Here is an 11,425-nt window from a genome sequence, read left to right as displayed (position 1 = left end):
CGCGCTCGGCTGGGGCAATACCCACCGCCCCACCGTGCCTCAGTTTACCCCACTGCTTGAAAAGCGCCCTCTGCTTTACCGGCGGCATACCGGCCACTTTGCACCGGAAGCCCCGCACACGGGGCGACAGGGCCGCGAGGCCGGGGACCCGCAGGCCGTCCGGGCCCCCTCCCCCGGCAGTCCCTCCCCGTCGCGGAGCCGCCGCAGGAATACCGCGAGAGTTCGCCCCCTCCCCCCCACAGTAAAACTGTCAAAGGTGGGAGGGGCGGGAGCGCGCATGTGCGCAGCGCGGCGCGCAGCCTGCGCCGCCCGGACCCCGCGCCCCGCGCCCCGGCCCGGCCCGGCCCGGCCCCCGCCCGGCCGCCGTCCCGCGGGCGCCGCAGGTAAGCGCGCCGCGCCCCCGCCCGGACCGCGCCCCGCTCAGCCGCGCCCCCGCCCTGACCCTGCGCGCCGCCGGGCCGGGCCCGGGTCCCGCGCCGCCCCCGCGCGCCCGGACCCCGCGCCGCGTCCCGCGCCGGCGCCGCGCGCCCGCCTCCTCCTTCTCCAGAAAAAGTCGCCATTTTGGTTCACTGCCTCCGGCCCCCCCAGGCGCCCGCGATCGGCCCTCGGGGGCCAGGCCTGCCCGCGCCCCGGCCGCAGGTGACAGGTGGGTGGCAAGGCCGGCGTCCAGGTGTGCGCCCCCCCGCCGGCCTCATCCGCCTCTGGACCGGTGCGGGGTTCCGGGCCGGGCGGCCTTGGCAGTCCCGCTACCAGCGTCGCCTCCCCCGAGAGGGTCCCACTTCTGCCACCCTGCTGGGCCCTCTAGGAGCATGGAAGTCCTTTCTCCTCTCGATGTGCGAATCACCGGCCCTGGATGGAAGGAGGGTGTCTGCCTTCTAGGTCAGCCCTGGCCTGAGGCCCCCCCAGCTCCGAATTCTCCACGTAAGCTGGAGAAACATTGGAAAGGGTCCCAGCAGGCACCAGCACCACAGGCTCACAGGGCTGTGGTGACTGATGTGTGCATGTCTCCTTGGGAAGTTGCTGTGCGAGGACTTCCAGAGAACTTTGTTTAGACCCATCAAGACCAGCCAGCACTCCCTCCAGGACCAGGATATGGGTACCTCTTGGCCATTTGCAGTGACTGTCCTGACCTTTGACCGCAGCCTGCCTAGGTGGCCTCTGGGCCCTCCTTTGCATAGCAGCCCCTTCCCATCTTCTCTGATTTAAATTAATTAAAAACTACTAGGGGAGGGGTCACAGCCCACACAACCCGCACCTTCTGTGGCCTTGAGTGCCTCCATGGGAGGACCCAACAGGACTGAGCTCAGAATGCCCCCAGCTCTCAGGGTGTGAGGTCCCACAGAGGCACAGTGTCAGGCAGCAGGGTGTTCCCTGTGGCTGGTGGTCAGTGGAGTGGGCCTGCAGGTGGGGGGCAGGGAGGCTCTTGAGTGCAGAGGGGAGGAGGGGGTCGGCCACGCGGAAGGTGGCTGAGGGGCCCAGCATGAGTGGAGTGGCCTTGGCTGGGACAAGGCCAGGAAGATGGTCAGGTAGGGTGGGGCTCATCTGGCACAGGGACCACAACCAGGTGCTGCAGGGTCCTTGGTCTGCCTCACAGGGGGGAGGGGAGGCACCTGCATTTTGGAAGCAGGCTAGGGGCCCTCAGTGCCCACCTTGGCTGTCTGCCATCTGTGTCCTGGGGAGAAGGACCTAGGGATGCCTGCCAGGTAGGGTGGCATTGTTTAGGGCCTGCACAAGACTGTGCAGGGAGGTGTCCTGAGGTGTTGGTCTAGGGCAGCCTGTGAGCCAGCAGCCATACTGCTGTCATAATTGCCCCTGGGAGAGGCTTCCCTTACACCCCACCTCTCCTAGGGCTGCCCCAGCCCAGCCCCCCATGTGAGGTGTGTGATTCTCTACACACTCTGGAGCCTCTGTGAGCTGGTGAGGGTCTCACGACAGGGTTAGATCCTTCCAAGCTCGTCTTCCAAGTGTTTCCTGGGTCATCTTGGAGACCTTGGCTGGGCAGCCCTCCCCTAAACCGGAAGGCTCCATCACCTACTTCCCCTAGTGCCCAAATGCACCCGTAGGCAGGCTCGCCTTCCCTGGACCTGTCTGGGGGTGGGGCTTGAGGGCAGCCCACTCTAAGTCCTGAGTTGGACCTGGTGGGCCTTACAGGTCTGTCCACTTGTTCTGCGGAGATGACTGATCCTTTCTGTGTCGGAGGAGGCCGCCGGATCCCAGGGTCCAGCAAGAGTGGATCTGGGAAGGATAGCAGCCGGAACGAGGTCCGGCTTCCTGTGCTACATGACCCACCAAAGCTGGGTAAGAGGGGTCAGGCCAAGATCAACTCCAGGCGGTCATGGGCAGCCAGTGTGGGGTGTGGGCGCCTTCCCAGACATCCAGTTCCTGAGTTTCTGGCCAGGCCACCTGGGCTCCTGAGAGCCTTCCCATGCTGGGGGCTGCCCAGATCCCTGATTCTTGTCCTAACTGACCACAGGCTCCTGCCCCCATTGCCACAGTGTGGGGCAGATGGGACTCACTCTAGGCCTGACCAGGCCCCCGGGTGGCAATGTGAGGCTGCAAGGAGTGCAGCCTCCAAGCCTGGGCATATTGTGTGCCACAGGGATGCCGGTGGTCCGGGGTGGGCAGACGGTGCCTAGCCAGGCCCCCCTCTGCTTTGACCCGGGAAGTCCAGCCAGCGACAGGATGGAAGGGAAGAAAAAGGGACGTCCAAAAGCTGAGAACCAGGCCCTCCGAGACATTCCCGTGAGCTCCTTGAGGGCTGGGGTGGGGCTCATGCTGGGGTCTGCCTCTGCCTGCCTTCCACACACCCAGCACCAAGCCTTCAGCCTGTGTTATGGCCGGTCTGTGCTTCTGGGACTCAGGGTACTGCCTAGGGCCTATGGGACGACATCTGTGGGACTCTCAGGAGCGGCCCAGAGCACTGCCACTGCTCAGGGTGGCTTGCATCCCGCTGTGGTCCCAAGGTTGAAGGGCTCTTGCAGCTGGTCTGTCCTGTAGGCTGGGAAGGGCACTTTGTCGGGGTTGGCAGAGGCCCAGGTATGGGGTCAGCGCCCCGGCCTTTCCCACGCCAGCTCTCCCTGATGAACCAGTGGAAAGATGAATTCAAGGCTCACTCGAGGGTGAAGTGTCCAAACTCGGGGTGCTGGCTGGAGTTCCCTAGCATCTACGGGCTCAAGTACCATTACCAGCGGTGCCAAGGGGTAAGGGGCTGGGGGCCAGGGAAGAGGAGGCTGGGGCTTGCCCTGCCCCAGCCGTTGGCCCAGGATGTCTGGGCAGAGGCCAGGCAGCCCATCCCATGCCTCCTTATCCCCCAGGGTGCCATCTCAGAAAGGCTGACCTTCCCCTGCCCCTTCTGTGAGGCTGCGTTCACCTCTAAGACGCAGCTAGAAAAACACCGGATTTGGAACCACATGGACCGACCCCTGCCTGCCCCCAAGCCTGGGCCGGTCAGCCGGCCGGTCACCATCAGCAGGCCTGTTGGAGTCAGCAAGCCCATTGGAGTGAGCAAACCTGTCACTATCGGCAAACCCGTGGGTGTCAGCAAACCCATTGGCATCAGCAGGCCTGTGACAGTCACCAGGCCTGTGCCAGTCACCAAGCCTGTGCCAGTCACCAAGCCTGTCACGGTTACCAAGCCTGTCTCGGTTACCAAGCCTGTCACTATCACCAGGCCTGTCACAGTCACCAGGCCTGTCCCGGTCAACAAGCCTGTCACCGTCACCAGGCCTGTGCCGGTCAACAAGCCGGTGCCAGTTACCAAGTCTCTGCCAGTCACCAGACCTGTTCCCATCACCAAGCCAGTGACAGTCAACAAACCAGTGCCAGTTAGCAAGCCTGTGCCGGTTGCTAAACCAGTGACCATCAGCAAACCGATGCCGATGACAAAGCTCATGCCCGTCACAAAGCCAGTGATGGTGAGCAGGCCCACCACCATCAGCAGACACACGCTTCCCTGCACAGCAGTGCTGCTGACCCCGCCAGAGAACAAAGCTCGTGCCACTGGGAGGGGCAGCAGCAAGAAAAGGTATGGGGACTCCTTCCCAGTCGGGGGTCGGGGTGCTTGCCTGGCCTCAGTGTGGGGTTCGTAGGGCCCGAAGGGGCCTCCTACCTCCTGACCCCCTGTTCCCCACAGGACTGCAGACGGCTTGGATGCCGGCCCCGTCCCATCTAAGCAGGCCAGGCCAGAGAGTGGGGAGTATGGCTCGCCCAGGGCAAGCCATAACGTGGCCTTTCCGCTGAGCACAGACCCTGGCAGCAGCTCCCTCTCTCTGGGCAGCAGGCCCCAGGGGGGCAAGGAGGCGCCGAGGACCACAGGCTCTACGTCCCCACCTGAGGAGGGCGCAGAGCGTACAAAGCATAGTAAGATGAGAGCTGGGGGGCAGTGGCCGGGGGGGCTAGTGGCCAGCTGGCTCTGGCCTCCTGACAGTTATTTGACCAGAATCTTGGCTGCCCATTTTCTCTCCCCCGAGTCAGGAAGGAAACAGAAAACACCCAAGAAGTTTACGGGGGAGCAGCCGTCCATCTCAGGGACCTTTGGACTCAAAGGTGATGGCCTGGCTAGCTGGGCACCTGCGGGGCTGAGTGTATGCGTAGGTGTGCCCCCTTTGGAGCCCACCCCCACCCCACCCATGTGTGCACACAGGCCTGGCCAAAGCGGAGGACAAATCCCGCATCCACCGCTCCAAGAAGCAGGAGGTGCCAGGCCCCGAGGACATGCGGAAGAAGGTGCCGGCCCCCACCAGCACTGTCACCAAGGAGGTGCCGGCCCCTGTGGCCCACCTGTCTCCAGGTCTTGACTGTGGGGCAGACCCTGGACCATAGGGATGGGAGGCTGAGCATAGACTCTGGGCTCTGTGCTTGGTGTCCAGGGCTTCCAGGAGCCCCGGCAGCCTCTGAGGCCATGGTCTCACCCTGCAGGTGTCCCCGAGGAGCAGTGGCAGCGGGTCATCCACGAACGGGGGGAGGCTGTCTGCCCCACCTGCAGTGTGGTCACCCGGAAGACCCTTGTGGGGCTCAAGAAGCACATGGAGGTTTGTCAGAAGGTAAGATAGCCCCAGAGGTGCCAGGAGGGCAGGTGCCCCATGGCCAGTTTCTGATGGGGCCGGGTCTGCAGCTGCAGGACGCGCTCAAATGCCAGCACTGCCGGAAACAGTTCAAGTCCAAGGCTGGCCTCAACTACCATACCATGGCCGAGCACAGTGCCAAGGTATGCCCCTGGGCCCGGCTGCCAGCCGGCCCTGACCCCTGGCCATCAGCCTCCCACTCCACCCATCCCACCTGCCCAGCCCTGACCATGACCTTTCATCACCACACCTTGGCAGAGCTTAGTGGCTCCCATGCCTGACCTTGGACAGCTGTGGCCCTGACCCCTGGGCAGGGGCAGGAGCCTTGTGGTGGTGGGGGCACTGAGGCTGGGCCTGCCCCCCAGCCCTCTGATGAGGCCTCGGAGGGGAGTGAGCAGGAGGAGCGGGAGCGGCTGCGCAAGGTGCTGAAGCAGATGGGGAGGCTGCGCTGTCCCCAGGAGGTCAGTGGGGCCACCCAGATGGGAAGCACATGTGCAGGACAGGGCATGGCCCTTTGCCGGCCACTTACTCGGCACCTGACCCCCAGGGGTGCGGGGCTGCCTTCTCCAGCCTCATGGGCTACCAGTACCACCAGCGACGCTGTGGGAAGCCGCCCTGCGAGGTGGACAGCCCCTCCTTCCCCTGCACCCACTGCGGCAAGACCTACCGCTCCAAAGCCGGCCATGACTACCACGTGCGCTCGGAGCATGCGGCTCCGGTGAGCAGCCTACAGCCAGGTCCCTCCTGCCCTTGGGCTGTGAGCACTTGTGCCCATATGCCGCCTACTGCGTGTGTGCTCTCCCCTTCCTTCCTGTGGGCATGTGCACTGGGGGTGTGAGCCTGGGACCGGGGCGCCTCTGTGTCCCCAGCACTCTTGCTCACGCGTTCCCTACCTGTGGCACATGCCCCTGGGTCCCCACACCTGGCTCCAGTCGCTTAGCCTGGCCTGCTGCCCTGCAGCCCCCTGAAGAGCCTGAGGACAAGCCCTCGGAGGCTGAGGATCTGCCGGGCATTGAGCGGACCCCTAGCGGCCGCATCCGCCGCACATCGGCCCAGGTGGCTGTGTTCCACCTGCAGGAGATTGCAGAGGATGAACTGGCCCGGGACTGGACCAAGCGGCGGATGAAGGATGACTTGGTGCCCGAGACCGCACGGGTGAGCTCTGCCAAGGCCCCGGCCCTGGGTTTCTGAGCAGGTCATGCCTAAGTTTGGGGTCCCCTATGACGGACACCCCTTGACTTGGGCTTTCTGCTAACCTCCCAAGGTTCAAATCTGCTGCTCATGGAGGCCGCAGTGGAGGGCCTTCTCAGAACGGCCGTCAGTCTGGGTCAGCTCTGGTCAAGCTGCCCTGTAGCATCCTAACGTGGGCCCTTAGACTCACCCCACGCTTGCCTATTTTTACAGCTCAACTACACCCGGCCAGGCCTTCCCACACTCAACCCCCAGCTGCTGGAGGCCTGGAAGAATGAAGTCAAGGAGAAAGGCCACGTCAACTGCCCCAATGATGTGAGCTGGGCAGGCTAGTGGGGGTGTGTGGGGACATTGGGACCCAGGGACAGAGAGCCCAGTTGTGGTCCTGGGTGCAAGCCCTCCGAGGGACCAGCCTACCTGTTTACGTAGGGATCCTTTTAGCCCTGCAGGGTCCTCAGTCAAACCCCATTAGCAGAGAGGCCTTGACCTCAGCCCTAAAGGCCTAGCCTGCCCACACCCGAAAACTCTGGGGTCAAAAGACCCCACTTGTCCCAGAGAGAATCCAGATCCCCTGGGCTGGGGTACGGGGTACACATTGTGTGCAGGCACCCTTCGGAGGCCCTCCCCCATGGTTGCCTCCTGTCCCCAGTGCTGTGAAGCCATCTACTCCAGTGTGTCAGGCCTCAAGGCCCATCTTGCCAGCTGCAGTAAGGTTAGTTCCCAGGCCTGCCCTCATGGTGGGGAGGGTGCTTGGAGCTCCCAGTTACTCCCCAAGGGTCCCCAACACGTTGGGTGTATGACCCCACTCCACAGGACAGCCCCTTCCGTGAGCCCAGGGACTGGCAGGTGCCTGTTGGCCAGCCCAGCCCAGGATGCTTGGCCAGCCCCCTGCCTTAGCCCTAAATCGTCAGTCCCAAGTTGTCCTATCTGCAGGGGCTCCTTGTCTGCATGGTTAACAAGTGGGCATGCTGACCTGGGCTTGGGGTGAGGGGCTGCGACCCTTCCCCAGGACGCTGCCTCCGCCCGTCCTCCCCTCCCCAGCAGCAGTCCCGAAGCCCACCCGTCAGGCACCATCCATATAAGCTGTGGTTGCCCCTGACTCTGGTCACGTGGGTGGAGGGTCCTGGGTGGATCTGGGCTCTTCCAGTCCTCCACGGTTGGGGTGGGGGCCAACTTGGGCTGGACTGCCCATGCCTTGCAGGGAGACCACCTGGTGGGGAAGTACCGCTGCCTGCTGTGTCCGAAAGAGTTTGGCTCCGAAAGCGGCGTCAAGTACCACATCCTCAAGACCCATGCAGAGGTGGGGCGGGCTGGGCCCAGTGCGAGGGGCCTGCTGGGCCCGCAGCTGCACAGGCTGGCCATGGAGGCGCCTGGGCTTGGGTGGGGGCGGCAGGGGTGATGGCTTGTGTGGCATTTGTGTGAGCACGTGGCCAATGTTGGAAAGTCTGGCAGTTTCTCTTCAAAGCTGCTGCTGGCTTCCCCAGAAGAGGGGTGAGCTTGGGTGCTGCTCTTTCCAACGCCCCAAGCAGAGCCCCCCCACAGGCTGCCAGCCTCGGCACAGGAGCTCACCATGCCCCATGCTGGGTGTCCTTCCCCGGGGCCCATCACAGCTTTTCTGTCTCCAGAACTGGTTCCGTACCTCGGCAGACCCACCTCCCAAACACAGGATCCAGGCTTCACTGGTGCCCGAGAAGGAGGAGAAGAGAAGTCCGGCAGGTGGGAAGAAGCGTGGTCGGAAGCCCAAGGAGAGGCCTCCTGAGGAGCCTGCACTCAAGATGCCCCCTCGCCGGGACGACTGGCCCCCGGGAGGCAGAGACAAGGGGGCCCGGGGCTCCGCCAGCCGGAAGGTGGGAGCCAGCAGGGCAGCTGAGAAGTGAGCGAGGTGGCTGGCAGGTGGGTGGGGCCCGGCCCCCACTCTGGCCGCCAAGCCCCTGTCCGTCCAGGGTGGGCGAGCTAGCTTCAGGACCGCCTCCTCTCCAGTTCTCCAGCCCCCACCCTGCCTAGCCATCTGCCCAGTGGGGACAGCCGGCCCTTCTCCCTTCCTGAAGGTGGCCCTTCCCCAGGGCAGGCTGCCGCAGAGCACACCCGGGAGGGCTGGTGGCTACTGTAGTGCAGTAGCATGAAGGGGGGCACCCATGGGCCTGGCAGAGTCCAGGGCCCTAGATGAGCAGGAAGAGCATCTTCAGCCTGGGCCTCTGGGCCTCGGGGGTGGGGCAGAGCAGGCAGATGGCCTTGGGGCCCTTGCCATGCAGCTCTGTGCCCTGTCTGCTTCCTCAGGCCCAAGGCTCGGGGTTCCCTGGTAACCCATGGTTCTGGGCTGATGAGGGCACCTGACAGCCTTGCCTCTACCCGACACTGGAACTCAGCACCCCCAGCTACCTCCCAGGACAGACCCTGAGTCTGACTGCCACCAAGCTGACCTGACAGCCCCTGGCCTCCCTGTCCTGTCACCTCTGGTCTCTCTGCTTCTGTTCTCTACCTCTCCTGGCCCTCCCTCCCTGCCTCTGTGACCCCTGCTGTGCTTGGGCCCACCCCCCTGCCCCACCGGCCCGTGCCTGTCATGGTAGAGGTGGCAGCCCTGCTGACAGGGCCCTCTGCCGTCCCCAGTGGTGCCCCCTGCTTGGGGTAAGGAGGTGCTCTGCTCTTCCCACCCGCAGGGCTGCAGAAGCAGGGGCTTGGGGCCCAGGGGCCACACAGGGCATGCTCTGCCTCTGAGCTCTGGCTTTGCTAACTCCTTGCCTAGGTCAGGGCAGCCTGGTGGGTTAGCAGTAGGCTAGCTTGGGCTGTGGTGTGGACCTGGGGCCCATGGGCCTGTTGGGTGGCCAGCTGAGGCCTTGCTCTGAGGAGAGACACTGCAGGAAACAGGCTCCTGTCTTCCTGTCTCGGTTGGCCTGTGGTCAAGCCCCCGCAGGAAGCCCCTTCCCCTCTTTTTTACCTGCTTCTCCATTTCTGGTTGTGTGGTCTTTTGATACAAGCACTGAAGGCCAGGGAGGGGGCTTGGCCAAGGTCACAGTGGTCTGGTATTGTCTCCTCGGCTCTGTCTTGGCTCCCTCTGGGGCCCAGAGGACAGCTAGGTCAGAAGGTTGGACAAGGGTCAGGCTGGAGTCCAGGGCCCCCAGAGGAGGTGGCCATATGGCCTCTGGCCTCTTCCCTGGGCCCTGCCTTCCAGCTGCGGCTTTGCAGGGAGGCAGGGGTGCTTAGACTCACCGGGCTCAGACAGGCCGTGTTCCCCTGGGGGGTGGGGGTGGGCTGAGGGCTTGGCCTTGGTGGTCCCAGACGATGTGAATTTTGATATTTGCCTGTGTGCGTGTGTCTCCTGGGTGTAGTGGGTGCCAGTCTTCTTGCTGTGACAAGTAACTATCTTTTTTTTATTCTGTTTTTTTTATACAAAAATTCACAACAATCTGACATTCTGGTGCTAAGGGTTTCCTGGTGCCGACGGTGGATCTAGGGGCTGGGCTGGGGTCCCTTCCCTGCTCAGGGAGGCAGTGCTTACTGGGCACCCCTCTGCCCCCCAGCTCCTGTCCTCATGCAGTCCCTGGAGAGGAGGGCTCCAAGCTGGGCTCAGTTCTCCCCCACCTGCGGCAGGGAGACGGGTTCCAGGGGAACTTTGGGGCTAGTTCGCCACACTGCCTGCCTCTAGCTGCTTCTGTTGAGCAAAAGGCTCTGACCCTGGGCAGCCAATGGCCTGATGTCCTAGGGAGGGGCTGTGGAGGTAGGTGCTCCCCTCGCCTCACACCTTGATCTGATCGAAGGTGGAGGCGTGGGCAGTGGGTGTGATCCAGTGTCAAAGGCCAAAGCGGGCAGCATGGCAGGCCTTTGGGCAGGGGGGCTGTCTTTCCTGTGTTCCTGGGTGTCACTGTGGTGTACAGCTGATTGGAGGAAGGGGTAGGGCCAGACAGCTGCTGAAGGGGCAGCCTCAGGAGGGGGGGAGCAGGTGCTGGCAGGAGCCCCAGGTGCACTTTGTCCTTGTCACCAATGGTTGGAGGAGGTTGGACCTCAACACCTCTGCTGGGGATAGGCACCCACCCCAGCCTCTCAGGTACTTGGCCCTTGAGGAGTAGTGGGCTGGTTTTTGCTGTGGGGTGAGTTTCCAGGTCACCCCCAAAAGTCCATAGATGGTCCCTGGTGTGAGAACCCCGCCTGGATGTGTAGGAAGAGATGGGGTCCTGGGTAACTTGATGTTTAGCACTTTAACCCCCTTCTGTGTCTTTAAAGTAGGCATGGGGGCTGCTGCCAAAAGTGGCTATTGGGTTGGACCCCCTCTCTCCCTTCTTCTCCCCCTGCTTCCTATGCGTTGGCTGGTGAGTGGCAATGGCAAGCCGGGCTGCAGAGCTCCTCCGAAGCTAGCAGAGCCCTGGTTGGCTCAGTGGGATCTGCCCACCCACTCTGGCAAGATGAAGCCCGGTAACCACCTGGCTTTGACACCTTCAGCGAGAGGGACCAAGTGGCAGCCCTCCTCCCCACCTTGTCGTGGGCATGGACCCTGCCTGAGACCCAAGCCCAGGACACAATTCTGGGTCCCTTTCTGAAGATCTACCTCTGGCCCAGCCCACCTCCTTTGGCCTGAGAACAGGAAAGGGCCAACTCAATGGGCTGACACTTCATACAAAAATAGGATGCACTTTACTTGCAGAGGCAGATGAGGGTGTGCCCTGGTGTGATAGGTGTCCCGGCTGTAATCCCCCTCCTATCCCTCTAAATCAGAAGGGAAAGAATGGGTGTACTCTGGCCCGCAGCAGGGAGGGCTGTTCCCGTGCGTCCCGCCCAGTGGGCCCAGGCGGCTTGCCCTGGAGGCCTGAGTTTCAGGGGGGCTGGCCAGCACCTCCAGCCTGGCAGCCACACGTCCCGTACTTTGGGTTTCTTGGTTTGGGTTTTCTAATGCCAGTTCTCCGTACATAAGTGCATTTTGAAAGAGAGGTTCCAGCTATCACTTGTAACCATATATATACATATATATTCTATCTACAAAGTGTTTATTTGCAAAATGTTTTGAGGTGAGCTCGGGCCCTGCCCGCCTTGTGACCATTTGTCCCCGGTCCTCGTTCCCGTCCCCTGGCCCTAGTGGCGAGGAGGCGGGTCATCAACTGTATGTATTAAAAATGACTGTATCAAATAAATGTTTATTGATTTTTTTCCAGGGGCTCTGTGCGGCTGAGTTTGTGTTAAAA

At 62.8% G+C, this 11,425-nt stretch overlaps 1 protein-coding gene across 10 annotated transcripts; it reads left to right on the top strand.

Annotated features, from left to right (window-relative positions):
* The first annotated feature begins 264 nt into the window (after nt 1-264).
* Nucleotides 265-11,390, top strand: ZNF512B (zinc finger protein 512B). Of its 10 annotated transcripts, XM_036900745.2 has the most exons (19): nt 504-921; nt 1,018-1,096; nt 2,152-2,298; nt 2,600-2,742; nt 3,072-3,200; nt 3,315-4,024; nt 4,133-4,359; nt 4,474-4,545; nt 4,643-4,789; nt 4,918-5,042; nt 5,114-5,206; nt 5,429-5,524; nt 5,611-5,781; nt 6,024-6,218; nt 6,468-6,569; nt 6,904-6,966; nt 7,456-7,554; nt 7,880-8,101; nt 8,532-11,390. In XM_036900745.2, the coding sequence occupies exons 2-19, from the start codon at nt 1,093-1,095 to the stop codon at nt 8,586-8,588; spliced, it is 2,802 nt and encodes a 933-aa protein (XP_036756640.2). In that variant the 5' UTR covers nt 504-921; nt 1,018-1,092; the 3' UTR covers nt 8,589-11,390. The 10 variants fall into 10 exon arrangements, with proteins under 10 accessions (XP_057359185.1, XP_036756641.2, XP_036756640.2 ...); XM_057503202.1 differs by lacking the exons at nt 504-921; nt 1,018-1,096 and adding an exon at nt 265-383; XM_036900744.2 differs by lacking the exon at nt 1,018-1,096 and having other exon boundaries at nt 504-879.
* The last annotated feature ends 35 nt before the right edge of the window (nt 11,391-11,425 follow it).

This window comes from Manis pentadactyla, chromosome 5 (genome assembly GCF_030020395.1).
Source record: "Manis pentadactyla isolate mManPen7 chromosome 5, mManPen7.hap1, whole genome shotgun sequence".
NCBI classification, from domain to species: Eukaryota; Metazoa; Chordata; class Mammalia; order Pholidota; family Manidae; genus Manis; species Manis pentadactyla.
This window is presented reverse-complemented; position numbering and strand designations above follow the sequence as displayed.

What these genes read in the sequence shown, in the direction of transcription:
- ZNF512B (XM_036900740.2), top strand. Translation starts at nt 810, where the DNA reads ATGGAAGTCCTTTCTCCTCTCGATGTGCGAATCACCGGCCCTGGATGG. An exon ending in AGGCCCTCCGAGACATTCCC is followed by an intron (nt 2,743 to 3,071) that starts GTGAGCTCCTTG and finishes TTCCCACGCCAG; the next exon opens with CTCTCCCTGATGAACCAGTG. An exon ending in ATTACCAGCGGTGCCAAGGG is followed by an intron (nt 3,201 to 3,314) that starts GTAAGGGGCTGG and finishes CTTATCCCCCAG; the next exon opens with GGTGCCATCTCAGAAAGGCT.